We start from the raw sequence: 13,523 nt of genomic DNA on the forward strand, positions 1-13,523 counted from the left end.
TGTGAGTTTCCTTTGAGTGAAATACTACAATGGTTCTATGGTTCTATGTGTAATGGTTAGCCTCTGGACCTTGAGTTCAATTTCTCCCAAGACAAATTTTGACCGCAGACAAAGTGGCACTTCTGCCCCACAAAAATCAGACCGTTGCTATAAAGCAAAATTGAAATACCAACTCAATCAATGGAGATGGGCACTACTATAGTTATCCTTTCAATTTGTTTTGACAGTAAGGCGTTGCTGTATCGATGAGCCCAAGTATCAAGTATTATTGAGATTATGAGGCCTACTATCTATTGTAGGCAACTCTGTGCAGGTAATTATCTTATAATTGACAATAACACGCCAGTGGTTTGTTTCTAAGTGCCTGCAAACTCTATTTTTCTCCAAAGGTCAAAATAACAATTATTCTGTCAAGACTTACTAGCTCAAGCAAAAATAACAATATGCTTAGCCCTATTTTGTTATGGCCTTACTAGGTTAAATGAGTACGTATCTGTTAGGCGTGTAGCAGTAGCTCTTACTGTAAACAGGGGTGGCTGAGTTAGCTCTCTTCTCTCAGGGCTTTATGGCTTCCTGGCTTGCCACCTCTTTTGGGTGAATCGTGTTTGTTGAGTCTATCCTCGGCGAGCTGGTTGCTGCTGGCTCCTTGGCTATCTTGGGCTTATGTTAATCCTCCTATCTTGGCTCTTCTTTGCGGCGCCCCTTTGCCGTCTGGCTCGCTGCCAGCTTCTCCTGCTCTTCCCTTGATTTTGCCCCTATTTTATACTTGTCCTTGAGCCATTGTCGAATGTCATTGGTTGGTTGTGTTTTACTTGCGGTCTTTGCGTAAGCTTTTGTTTAATTTATATTTCAGATTCCTTGCGGTGAGCTAAAATTCCTTACTGTGGTTGGGATTCCATGACGACAAGCGAATGAGAAGTGAAAAATATTCTAAGTCCGGTAACAAATTGTACAAAACTGGCCATAACTCAAAAACTAACAATGGCAGCATTATAAAATTAATTTTACAGTAATCCTCGTTCTAAGACGCTATTAGCTAGCTAATTTATATGAAGCAAGAGAAACTATTATAATATTATGCCATTCTTTGTACAACCATTTCGTCGATATTTTCTCATAAAATACAATATCTGAGTTAATGAATAATTATGCTATATTTTTCTACTGCTCTACAATACAACATTTTCTAGACTATAATGATGTTATAAGCTATAACTGAATATACTAAATAAAGTGTTGTAAATGATTCTTTCACTGATGGCTAGTTGCTGATCTGGTGCACGCCGGCTGCTTCTTCGCTCCAACAAGTCATTAATGTGGCTGGCTCCTGTAATATTGGCGATATACCTCCATTTTTGCCTGATACTCTGTAGAGTTGTTTGCTTCGCTGAATATCCATTAATAATTGTTGTAACTAGTTAGTCTCTTTCATATTAAGTGGTGTTGATCAATAATAATCGTGATTTAGTAACAATTTTATGTTGTTTTTCATTCATTAAGCTTTTCGTTATAATGATCAGACAACTCCCAATCGAAATGATGTCCCATATATTCACATTGCATCAGCTGTGATAGTTGGACAACTCCCATGCTTGATATTTCCAGCAGCATAGCAATTGCCATATATTTCATGTCTGCTTATTGATGCATCACAGTGCTTGCTGCAATGTTTTGCAGCAGTTGTGGTATTAGGTGATCCCACAATTTATTATTTCTTTTGACTTTTGGTCATCTATTGCTTCAAACCCTGACACAAGGAAGCACGACAATGGGGTATAACAAGTCTTAGGTTTAATAAATAGAATAAAGCTTAACTTATTCTATCTTATTATAGTTATGCAGTTATTCTAAGCTTAACTAAGAATAACTGCATAACTTATTTACCATACCTACCGGGTAGATTGTTGTCAAGCAGTGATTATTCGCCATTAAAAGATGGGTAGAAATACATAAATCAGATTTTCTTTGCGCCATGCGCAATTAGTCAAATCAGCCAGGTAAACATAAATCTATGCAATTTTTTAATGCGGGGCTTGTTGCTTTTACCGATAATATTTGTGTCCTTAGTCTGTTTCCGCCGTTGCCTTGTCAGAAACTGCCGTCAATGTTGACTAGTAGCAGCGAAAATTTAGCATCTTCTAGTTAAATTGATTACCACAGCTAGCTATTATGGATTACATAATTCACTATAATCAAGGTCTACATGCTAATAAGCCAACAAAGCTTTACTAACGAAAGAAGGCGATAATCTAAAGTTTTTATGAGACGCAGAGCACCATATACAAACAGTCAGATAGGTCTGTAGCAAACCCATTAAAGTCATCGTAGCAACTCGCTGTGTATGTCGTATGCAAATGCCACACTGAATGCTTGATGAATAAAAAATTTATTTATGTATTACTACTCACCGTTTAATGGCCAATTACTCTTAGCTTATCCCACGACCAAACACGAGCGAAGCGATTGGTTGGGAGATTTATGATAAATGCACATGTGCACACAACTCCTGAAAATTATTCATCAACAATGAGACGAACCCTTATCTCGAAGTTGCATCAACAAATTTAACCTTCATTTTGTAGAGTCGTTAAAGTATAATAACGATACAAAGCACATATAAGCCTATTTAAATATGTTACCAAGTTTATGTAAACGGTCGACATTATCCTAAAACTTGCCCATCTGATCAGATTATACACAAATAGACAGATTTATTTGCACGAAAATCGTTATTAAAACTTGCTAACCCTCACTTTTATCAAAGTTAAGACCGGACATTGAAACGCCCAGCGACAGAGAATAGAACGATTAAGTCGTGTGCATTTCACGAAAAAATAACGTGCACATTTCAACAGTCCATAGCATTGTCGAATTGCCAAAGATTTCTGTAATTAACGTAGGAGTACTGAAATCGTTTCAATTTTGCCGATTTCAAAGTAACTGACATTTTAGACAATTTTCAGTACTTTGGTATTCTAACTGATGTCCAACGCAGTGTAAGTAAAGGAAATGACGATGATATATTTTTCTAACGATTCTTATGAGATTATTACGATATTTAATTATAAGTTTGGCTATTCTACTTGATACTTCTTGATATTGTTAGCTATGACGTTTTGAAATGTAAACAAAATTGTGCATTGGTTTTCTATTATTACTGTATTACTATATTAATAATATTGGTTATTTCAATAATATCAGTGCATTTTACTTCTAATATTGCGTTTCTCCTATTGCAGCGGGAGAGATATAAACATATAATCTTTTCCTTTCATAATTGCTGTTTGTCATGACCAATCATTCTTTTAAATAGATGTTCTAAAAATCTATATAAATATCACTTCTTGATATTGTTAGCTATGACGTTTTGAAATGTAAACAAAATTGTGCATTGGTTTTATATTATCACTATATTAATAATATCGGTTATTCTAATAATATCAGTGCATTTTACTTCTAATATTGGCCAATATTGCATTTCTCCTATTGCAGGAGGAAAGATATAAACATAATCTTTTCCTTTCATTATTGCCGTTTGTTGTATATAAAAACACCCACACCCAGTACATTACAGCTACCATTGCAATTATCCTATTGTACTGCAGTGCCATTTGACTGCTAATATTGCATTACTCAACCATCAGTACACTTTCTTTTTTCCAATATCAATTTGGTCGTGGGCTGTATGACAGTGGAATTTCTAGTATCTGTAATATCTGTAACACACAATGTAACATATCATTAAAATGATAATTATAATCACTATATCTTACATAATTTTTTATATCCTCAATTTACAAGGTTTTGGCTATTGATGAAACAATTCTACAAAATTTGACTGCCAAAACTCCTTTTCATTTTACATGTGAGTGTAAAGGGCAAACAATTTAGAATTAAATTTATTTGGCTTTATATTTAAAAATGTATAAATAGAAACGCTAGCATTTAATTGAGCAAACCTTCTTTTTTAGAAACAATTTAGTTGTCAGACAGCACAACTCATAGTCTGAGAACCAGAGCTTACTCTGGCAGAGACTTAATAAGGAGTAAAGGTCTCTCTACCTTTGGCCTCTCACCTGCAGCCACCCACTTAAAACATGCGTACATACCATGCATACATGTACTAGCCATAGGCCTAATTTAACTTGATCACATGAGAGTTGTTTCACTAACGACTTGACAACTCCTCAACACGAACAGCACATGCTATACTATTCAACTATGACGAATGACATTGTAATAATAATGTAGACCGCTCATAGAATATAGGAATATTCAGCTGTCGACACGTGTCTGTATGTATAAGACTAACAACTTCAAAAATCCATTTGTTTATATTTTTACTTGATACCTCATTAAAAATAGGATTTTAACTTTGGAAAAAAGTTTTTGCTCTGTTGCAAATAAACAGCTGTTAAAATTACCATGATCCCAATAACCTACTCTAGGTAGATCTATATATTTTGTTTGATGACCTAGGTAAGCTAAGTAACGACTTAGCTCTGCATTCTCATCATTACATGAGCAAGTAATGTAGTTTAATACTTTTTATTTAATATTTAATACTTGGCATTTTTGATTTGTGTGTTTTATTTCTTAATTACCCTAAAAGTGTATGCACGCGTGTCTGTGTATACATATATTCGTATACCTATAGCATATATATACTATATATGCTGTATACTATAGAGTATATATGTATAATTATATATATATATATACAGTATACATACTTATATATACTTACATTGTGTAGCTGTATTGTACTTTACTTATTGATGTATTTTTTGTGGTGAAAGGATAATAGGATCATATCTAAAGTTATGTAAAGATATTTTCTTTACATATACAACACATCTATAAACACATGCAAAACATGCATTCATCATGTCATTCCTTATTTTGTACCTCACAGAGCTAAAGTAGGCATAATTTCCTAGATAATAGGCATAATATCCTAAATAGTAGGCATAATCTCTCAGCTTGTAGGCATAATCTCCTGGAGGCAAAATCCTTTGCAGACGTAACCTCCTGTAGGCGTAATCACTGGATCCCGCATTTAGTACACGATTATCTTTTCAATATGGCGCAGACATTAAATGTCGCGAGCAGTGTATAAGTCACGTGACTACAATTCGAGTGACTTCAAGTTCAATGTGAGGGACATTCTGGCGCGTCTTACGGTCTTACGGAAGGGCAACTGGCGTAGAGATAATCAAGTAAAACTAAATAGCTGTCAATATATACATCGACAGCTATATGGTATATATTAATACCACAATAGATTTTGGAGTTGTGTGCCCACTTATTAGTACTTGCTTAGCCCGCGACTATACTCTATTTTATTCTTTCATTAAACCGTAGCTAATAGACATTGGTATATGTCACATCGTGTGTTACAGATATTGTTTATGTCTATGTGTTAATTATTACAAACACCCCTTTGTGTTTTTTAATACCTTCTTCCGTTTTTGGCATTTGCGCTATTTAGAAGCAAAATGAAGTCCTTCGTCATGATATCTTCGATTTCTCTCTAAAAGAACTAACAATATAGACTATGACAGCTAGACTTCAACAACAGCTTTATAAATGCTGTTTAAAAAATTGGTGCTACTATTCATGTCGATTTCTAAAAAAAAGTTTATAAAACGTTAAAGGTTGATTTGCAACAAAATTCACATTACAGTTATTTGGTATCAAAAGATTCACCATGTCTTACTCTGTTGTGTTGTAGGTGCCAAATATGTGGAAATGTGCTTACAAGCTCTTAAAAACTCAAAAATGAAAAGCCGCCGTCGATTGGAATCTGTTTATTTTTTTGACGTATCCATGAAATTTGGTTATTGTCTTGTCACGTGATGTTCTCATGTGAATTGAAAGGCCAATAAAAAGCTCAATATAAAACTTATCGTAGCACTAGTTTATGACAAACACTTCGGGTTTTACTAGTGCTGAATAACGATTCGAGTGCATTCGGTTTTTCGATAGTTATTCTCTCGATGCATCGATTCAGAGGGAGAAGACAACTGCGTATGAACCGAATTTTACATCACGATTCGATTCAGTGTTTGCGCATGTCCACGCAGCAGCTTCCTAAACAAAGTTTCGTTTGAGCATTGATCGGTCAGCAAATGTGTTTAGAGTTTTTTTCATCCAAATTGTAGCAATAGTCTCGACTTTTGCCAAATTAACTCATGTGATGTTTTGTAGTTAAGAGACTCATATTTGTAATATTTTATTATGGTATTAATCTTCATTGATTGTATTTGTCCTGAGCATATCATAATTTTTTTATTTATATTTATTCAATTGTTTTTAAATAAATTAATTTGATGTTGATTCATTAAATTTTAAAGAGGATAACATTTTTCAAATCGTATTGGTTAATTAATATTATTATAATTGAAAATGACACCATTACTTGAACATTTTTTGCAAATATTAATTATTAGTTTACTATTTATTAATAAATATACAAATCTTGGTTCGATGTGGTTCATGATGCCCATATGAGTAAACCGAAGTAACACATAAAGATTCGGTTTCATTCGGTTTTCAGGAGAAAGCCACTCTGAAACTGAATGCATAGTGCAGGTAGACATCAAACAGCTCTAGGTTTTACCGAAGACCCGTATCAAATATAGATGCTCGCTACTGTCAAGAGAGAAGTTTTAAATAATTTAATTTATTATATTTATTTAAAATTTATTATAATAATGAATATAAAAAGTAGGCTAATAATAATAATTTGATATTTAAATAATAATAAATGTATTGTTTTTGTGAGTTTCCTTTGAGTGAAATAGTACAATGGTTCTATGGTTCTATGTGTAATGGTTAGCCTTTGGACCTTGAGTTCAATTTCTCCCAAGACAAATTTTGACCGCAGACTAAGTGGCACTTCTGCCCCACAAAAATCGGACCATTGCTATAAAGCAAAATTGAGCCAGCAAATCAATCAATGGGGATGGGTACTACTATAATTTTCCTTGAAATCAGTTTGACAGTATCACACTGTTGCCATTAATGAGCCCAATTATCAATGCTCACAACAAGTAGTGTTAGGATTGTGAGATCTGCAATTGTCTGCAGATAATTATTTTATAATCGACAATAACACACCAGTGGTTTGTTTCCACGGATCTGTGAACTCTATTTTCGTTAAAGGTCAAAATAACAATTATTCTGTCAAAACTCACTAACTCAAGCAAAAATAACAATATGCTGTGTATCCTATCTTGTTATGGCCCTTTTCTAGGTTAAATGAGTAGTATCTGTTAGGCGTGTAGCAGTAGCTCTTTCTGTAAACCGGGGCGGCTGAGTTAGCTCTTTTCTCTTAGGGCTTTATGGCTTTCTGGCTTGCCACCTCTTTTTGGGTGAATCGTGTTTGTTGGGTCTATCCTCGGCGAGCTGGTTGCTGCTGGCTCCTTGGCTATCTTGGGCTTATGTTAATCCTCCTATCTTGGCTCTTCTTTGCGGCGCCCCTTTGCCGTCTGGCTCGCTGCCAGCTTCTCCTCTCTTCCCTTGATTTTGCCCCTCTTTTATACTTGACCTTGAGCCATTGTCGAATGTCATTGGTTGGTTGTGTTTTACTTTTGATCTTTGCGTAAGCTTTTGTGTAATTTCTATTTCAAATTCCTTGCGGTGAGCTAAAATTCCTTACTGTGGTTGGGATTCCATGACGACAAGTGAACGAGAAGTGAAAAAAATTCTAAGTCCGGTAACAAATTGTACAAAACTGGCCATAACTCAAAAACTAACAGTGGCAGCATTATAAATTAATTTTATAGTAATCCTCGTCTTAAGACGCTACTAGCTAGCTAATTTATATGAAGCAAGAGAAACTATTATCATATTATGCCATTCTTTTTACAACCATTTCGTCAATATTTTCTCATAAAATACAATATCTGAGTTAATGAATAATTATGCTATATTTTTCTACTGCTCTACAATACAACATTTTATAGACTATAATGATGTTATAAGCTATAACTAAATATACTAAATAAAGTGTTGTAAATGATTCTTTCACTGATGGCTGGTTGCTGATCTGGTGCACGCCGGCTGCTTCTTCGCTCCAACAAGTCATAAATTTGGCTGGCTCCTGTAATATTGGCGATATACCTCCATTTTTGCCTGATACTCTGTAGAGTTGTTTGCTTCGTTGAATATCCATTAATAATTGTTGTAGCCAGTTAGTCTCTTTCATATTAAGTGGTGTTGATCAATAATAATCGTGATTTAGTAACAATTTTATGTTGTTTTTCATTCATTAAGCTCTTCATTATAATGGTCAGACAACTCCCAATCCAACTGATGTCCCTTATAATTGCTTTGCATCAGCTGTAATGGTTGGTTGGACAACTCCTATGCTTAATATTTCCAGCAGCATAGCAATTGCCATATATTTCATGTCTGCTTATTGATGCATCACAGTGCTTGCTGCAATGTTTTGCAGCAGTTGTGGTGTTAGGTGATCCAACAATTTATTATTTCTTTTAACTTTTGGTCATCTATTGCTTCAAACCCTGACACTACTTTACAGTTTTGTTTTGGCTTGATCTAATCGGCAAGTCGTAATCTGATCATGTGACCCTATACTTCGAAAATAATTTCTGCAGCACTTTTCGATTATCACAGGTGACCAACAGGCTCGTCATGATTATCAGACAATGATATGTACGCCTTCAAGCCAAGGCTAAAAAATTAAACGATATGTTACGGAAAGTTATAAGATATCACTGCTAAAAGTGACAGAATTACCATGACGATAAAAATAGACGCGTAAGAACAATAGACATGGTTTTATTGAATGCGTGAAGTATATTTGTGAAAATATTTCGACGAATAAGGTTGCATGAAAGTGTAAACGGAAACAATCTCCCACAACTACGTCACATTTGAGCCGTTTTGGAAAGAAAATCTAAACTACCGCGGTTTCGTGTGGCTGCGATTAACTGTTCGTTTTTGAGCTTTTAAGAGCTTGTAATCACATTCCCACATATTTTGCCTCTACAACACAACAGAGTAAGACATGGTGAATCTTTTCATTTCAAATAGCTGTAATGTGAATTTTGTTGCAAGTCTCAAACCCATGCTTTACATTATACACATGTCCGTTCTACGCACAAAAACTAATTATATCTTCTCAGTATTTACCTCAAACAAAAAGCAAACAAAGTTGTCGCCGATTAGTGGCAGAATTGTCGCTTTTCTGTCCGCTTTGTCGCCTTTTGAATCAAGTGTCGCCTAAGCGTCTGTCGCCCTATAGGCCGTTGCTCAACCAACCTACCGTATAAAAAATTGGCCTGCCTGTTGGGAAACTAACGTTTCTGTTTCCCGTTTTGGTCTCCACAGCACTGACACAGCTCGGACAGGTAAATTGCGCCATCAATTAGTAAGTTTATTTTCCAAGCATAACACTGCGATTCTAAGACCAGTGTCATTATGCCTAAGCGAGCAGCACCAAAGGCCGTGAAAGTACCTAGCGCTAAAGAAAGAAGAAAAAGTGCCCAAATGAATCTTGCAAGTACTTCTGGAGAATCAACTTCCTCTTCTAATGCTGCCAACGTATTTGAGGTTAGTCGTCAAGTGGTATTGTTGAAATAAAAATGGCATACAGGTGCTATTAAAAAGTAAAAAAATAGTGATATCGTAAACCAATGGAATAAGTTATAAGCTGATGTTTTCTATCAAACAACAAAAAAGTGAATGCGTAACATTGAAGCTCAATTCAAACTCATATGCAGCTACGTACGGCACTAACTTTGTAGTCCAGTGCGATTGGGATGGGATAGAGAGTATTAGCTTCATTTGCTGGCAACAGGTATTGTGTCGTCTGTCTTATTCATGTAGTCTTGGCTAAAATACACAAATACTAGAGTTGGTTCTCTTTGTATTAAAATTTTCAACATTCATCTCCAATTCTACGACAGCCATTTAGAGCTCACCGAAAGCACTTCCTAAGTTTTGCGACATTAAATTTACAGTAAAAATAAATGTTGAGAGAAGGGTGACACCCATGTGTAACAACACAACCCACATGTAAAACACAGATGCAAAAACTGCGATTGATTGATACCGATTAGAATGAAGTATTATTTGGTCTAATTTATACTGGAGTATACAGTTTGTTGTGCTACTAGGTGATTTCACACAACCATGATAACTTTTAATGCCCTGATGCAATTAATCAGCAATCATAAAAAGCACAAAAAATCACGAAAGTGTGTAAGGTTTAGCTTTCTGTATTTTAATAGCTTCTCTTCTAAGTATAGATATGTGATTGTTTCAGCCTGCCAAGGAAAGATTTACCTTCTTTTACAAAAAAGATTCGCCTTTCAGCCAGTTTCATTCTTGTCAGTTCACAGTGGCTGGAGTGACCTACAACTGTGCTGAGCAGTACATGATGCATCAAAAAGCCGGTATTACTGTTGTTATATAAATATATGTTTTCTCTAGCTTATTTGGCTGTTGGTAAACTGCGTGAATGCGACAGACAGTCTTATTGTCATGGCGAGATAATGAAAATTTGTTATCTCAAATATGTAGGACATTGATGCTATATGTGAGTAATTCGGCAATTTTGGAGTTCAATTTAATATTTTGCATGAAATATCATTTAGAACATGTGTTTGTATCTGAAAAATCTCTACATAAAACCAACATAATTAAAAAGCATAGCAAATCATATGCTGTCTTCAGGTATGTTGTAGTGTCTTTGTTATGCCGAATGTAGACAAGGTCAGCTTTTGTTTCTAGTCATGTTTGGAGATACACAAATGGCAAAGCGCATTCTCGCCAGCTCCAGTCCTCCCCAACAGAAGTCTTTTGGACGCCTAGTTGAAAAGTTTGACCCAGAAGTTTGGGCCCGTCAGTGTCGCGAAGTAGTGTTTAACGGAAACTACGCAAAGGTATTGCGTACATTGATGCAATCTCATACTTGTGCTAGTTATTTCATAATTCAACGGATGGTAAAGTTCAAGGACAATCAGTCTTTCTCAAATCAGGGGAATCTCAGATGGAAAATGACTGATGATAATAACGGCAAACAAATGTTTATCTCATTTATCTTATTCTTAAAGATTTGTATTTGTTTTTTTTGTATTTCTTAAAGATTTGTATAAAAGGTTTGTATTTATTAATAACATATAAAGTTTATATTTGTTACTTACATATAAAGTTTATATTTGTTAATAATATATAAAGTTTATATTTGTTAATAATATATAAGGTTTATATTTGTTAATTACATATAAGGTTTATATTTGTTAATTACATATAAGGTTTATATTTGTTAATAATATATAAGGTTTATATTTGTTACTTACATATAAGGTTTATATTTGTTACTTACATGTAAGGTTTATAGTTGTTAATTACATATAAGGTTTATATTTGTTAATTACATATAAGGTTTATATTTGTTACTTACATATAAGGTTTATAGTTGTTACTTACATATAAGGTTTATAGTTGTTACTTGCATATAAGGTTTATAGTTGTTACTTACATATAAGGTTTATAGTTGTTACTTACATATAAGGTTTATAGTTGTTACTTACATATAAGGTTTATAGTTGTTACTTACATATAAGGTTTATAGTTGTTACTTACATATGAGGTTTATAGTTGTTAATAACACAAGAGGCCTTTCAGCTTCCTAAACTTCAGTTTCCTGTCCGCATTTGTTTCAAGTATCGACATTAGTAAATCCAACCTTGTGTGCCAACCGTGTGTTAGTCTGCGTAAACACCATGCATTTCCACAATTTTTAGACCATCTCGTCTAAATTTATTTTGCCCGTATACGCTCCATAACTTCCGTCATGACACCTAAAATACTTGATTTCCAAACACTGGTTCCTGAGAACCAGCCCATCAAGCGCCTCAAGCACCCACACTCATCTATCTGATTGACAATAAAAGAAACCTGGGTATCACGTGGCTCACTGTTCTTGCTTTATTCTCATCGATGAACCTTTATACACTCTAAACTGAGTGTACAATGAACAAGTGTTTAGCCAGCACTATTTATATGGGCTGAGTATGCATTATACCAAGACCATACGTGTGAGCTCGAGCGTTCTAGTGGAACATAAATTTACTAAGAAAGCGCATGCGTCTATTGCGCAGGTGATATTATTGATAGTCTATTCTAATACATTGCAATGCTCTAGCAGTTATTACTATAAAATATTCTGTATAATAATATATTTGAGATAGTGTATAGGCTGTCTATGCTCTATGTTGATGAGAGTGTTTCTATAGGCGTTTATTATACGTTATTGTTACAGTTCACTCAAAATAAAAACCTGTTAACACATCTAATTGCGACAGAGGGTACAACTCTGGTAGAAGCGAGTCCAAGAGACAAAATTTGGGGGATTGGTATGGGAGCTAACAATCCTTTAGCACAAAACCGGGCTACTTGGAAAGGTAGAAATTATTTGGGTGAAGCTCTGACACAAGTTAGAGAGAGGATTATGAGAGACAATTCCACGTCCAACTAGGATAGAACATCCTGCTAAATTATTAATATTTTTTCTATCTGTTCTGTACATTTTCACACAGTTTTTACCCCTTTTGAAAAATAGTTTTGAAATTCTTGCTATTTCTACATGTTTCAATTCATCGATAAGTAGCATGGTACTTCTTTAAGATTCAAACCAACTGTGACTCGCAATCATTGAGACCAACCATACCTGATACAGCACAGACACCACAAACCTCTTTGGCTTAATGTTTTAAATGTAGAGCTGAACTACTAACAGGTGTTTTGCCATTGTGCTTTATTAGGATTAAGTAGCTTTGAATAGTTACTTTTTAAGGTAATATGACATCAAGGTCATTTTTAGGCATTTGCAGTCTATTTTGGTAAAGCAAATCCAAAGTACAGCTTTATTAATGTATACAGTTCACTACAATCATTTATGCAGATGCTCATGTTGTATATTGACGTGTTGAACTATGTTCTCATTGTTTCAGTTGACATATTTTACCATTTTTTCTGCTTTGTGGTTCTATTTTTGATACCCCTATATTTGCAACACATTTTCGTAGACTTTTTTATTCATGAAAGCTCTCAGTTTCTCCAGATATCACTGGTATCAGCTCCTTTTACTAGGATTTTGATATTAAACAGTAAAAATATGTGAATGTTACCTATTTGTGTTGCTGCGCATTCATATTATTGTATTTTAATTCTGCCAGTGGTGCCATAAATTCCTTAGATGTTTTACTTGCATTAGTCGTGATGTAATGTAATATAATATAATGTTCTTGCTCATTAACTTTATTGAATGAGTTTACCAAGTTGTCACGTGGTTCGTAGTCTGATTAGAGGTTGTCTTCTTTTTAAAAAAAACGGAACAGGAAAGTACTGACCTTTCATAGACCAATGTCTTAAAGTCACGATCATAGAGTTTTTTTCAACACATGCACACCTAACACGTATAGGTATATTCAATCGGGCTTTGCTCCATTGATTATCTGCTTTTCACGGATCTATAAACGAAAATT

The 13,523-nt window shown here is 34.6% G+C and overlaps 1 protein-coding gene across 1 annotated transcript; it reads left to right on the forward strand.

Moving 5' to 3' along the window:
• Positions 1 to 9,338: 9,338 nt before the first annotated feature.
• LOC137404105 (riboflavin biosynthesis protein VVA0006-like) lies at positions 9,339 to 13,290 on the forward strand. Its single transcript, XM_068090259.1, has 4 exons — positions 9,339 to 9,582; positions 10,298 to 10,427; positions 10,765 to 10,916; positions 12,299 to 13,290. Exons 1-4 carry the CDS (start codon positions 9,451 to 9,453, stop codon positions 12,512 to 12,514), a joined length of 630 nt encoding a protein of 209 aa, XP_067946360.1. The 5' UTR covers positions 9,339 to 9,450; the 3' UTR covers positions 12,515 to 13,290.
• The last annotated feature ends 233 nt before the right edge of the window (positions 13,291 to 13,523 follow it).

Source organism: Watersipora subatra, chromosome 9 (genome assembly GCF_963576615.1).
Source record: "Watersipora subatra chromosome 9, tzWatSuba1.1, whole genome shotgun sequence".
In the NCBI taxonomy this organism is placed as follows: Eukaryota; Metazoa; Bryozoa; class Gymnolaemata; order Cheilostomatida; family Watersiporidae; genus Watersipora; species Watersipora subatra.

Excerpts from the sequence above, each read along its gene's own strand:
- LOC137404105 (XM_068090259.1), top strand. The coding sequence starts at position 9,451 with ATGCCTAAGCGAGCAGCACCAAAGGCCGTGAAAGTACCTAGCGCTAAA. Across the intron at positions 9,583-10,297 it reads ATGCTGCCAACGTATTTGAG|CCTGCCAAGGAAAGATTTAC; the intron begins GTTAGTCGTCAA and ends TGATTGTTTCAG. Across the intron at positions 10,428-10,764 it reads CATGATGCATCAAAAAGCCG|TCATGTTTGGAGATACACAA; the intron begins GTATTACTGTTG and ends TTTTGTTTCTAG.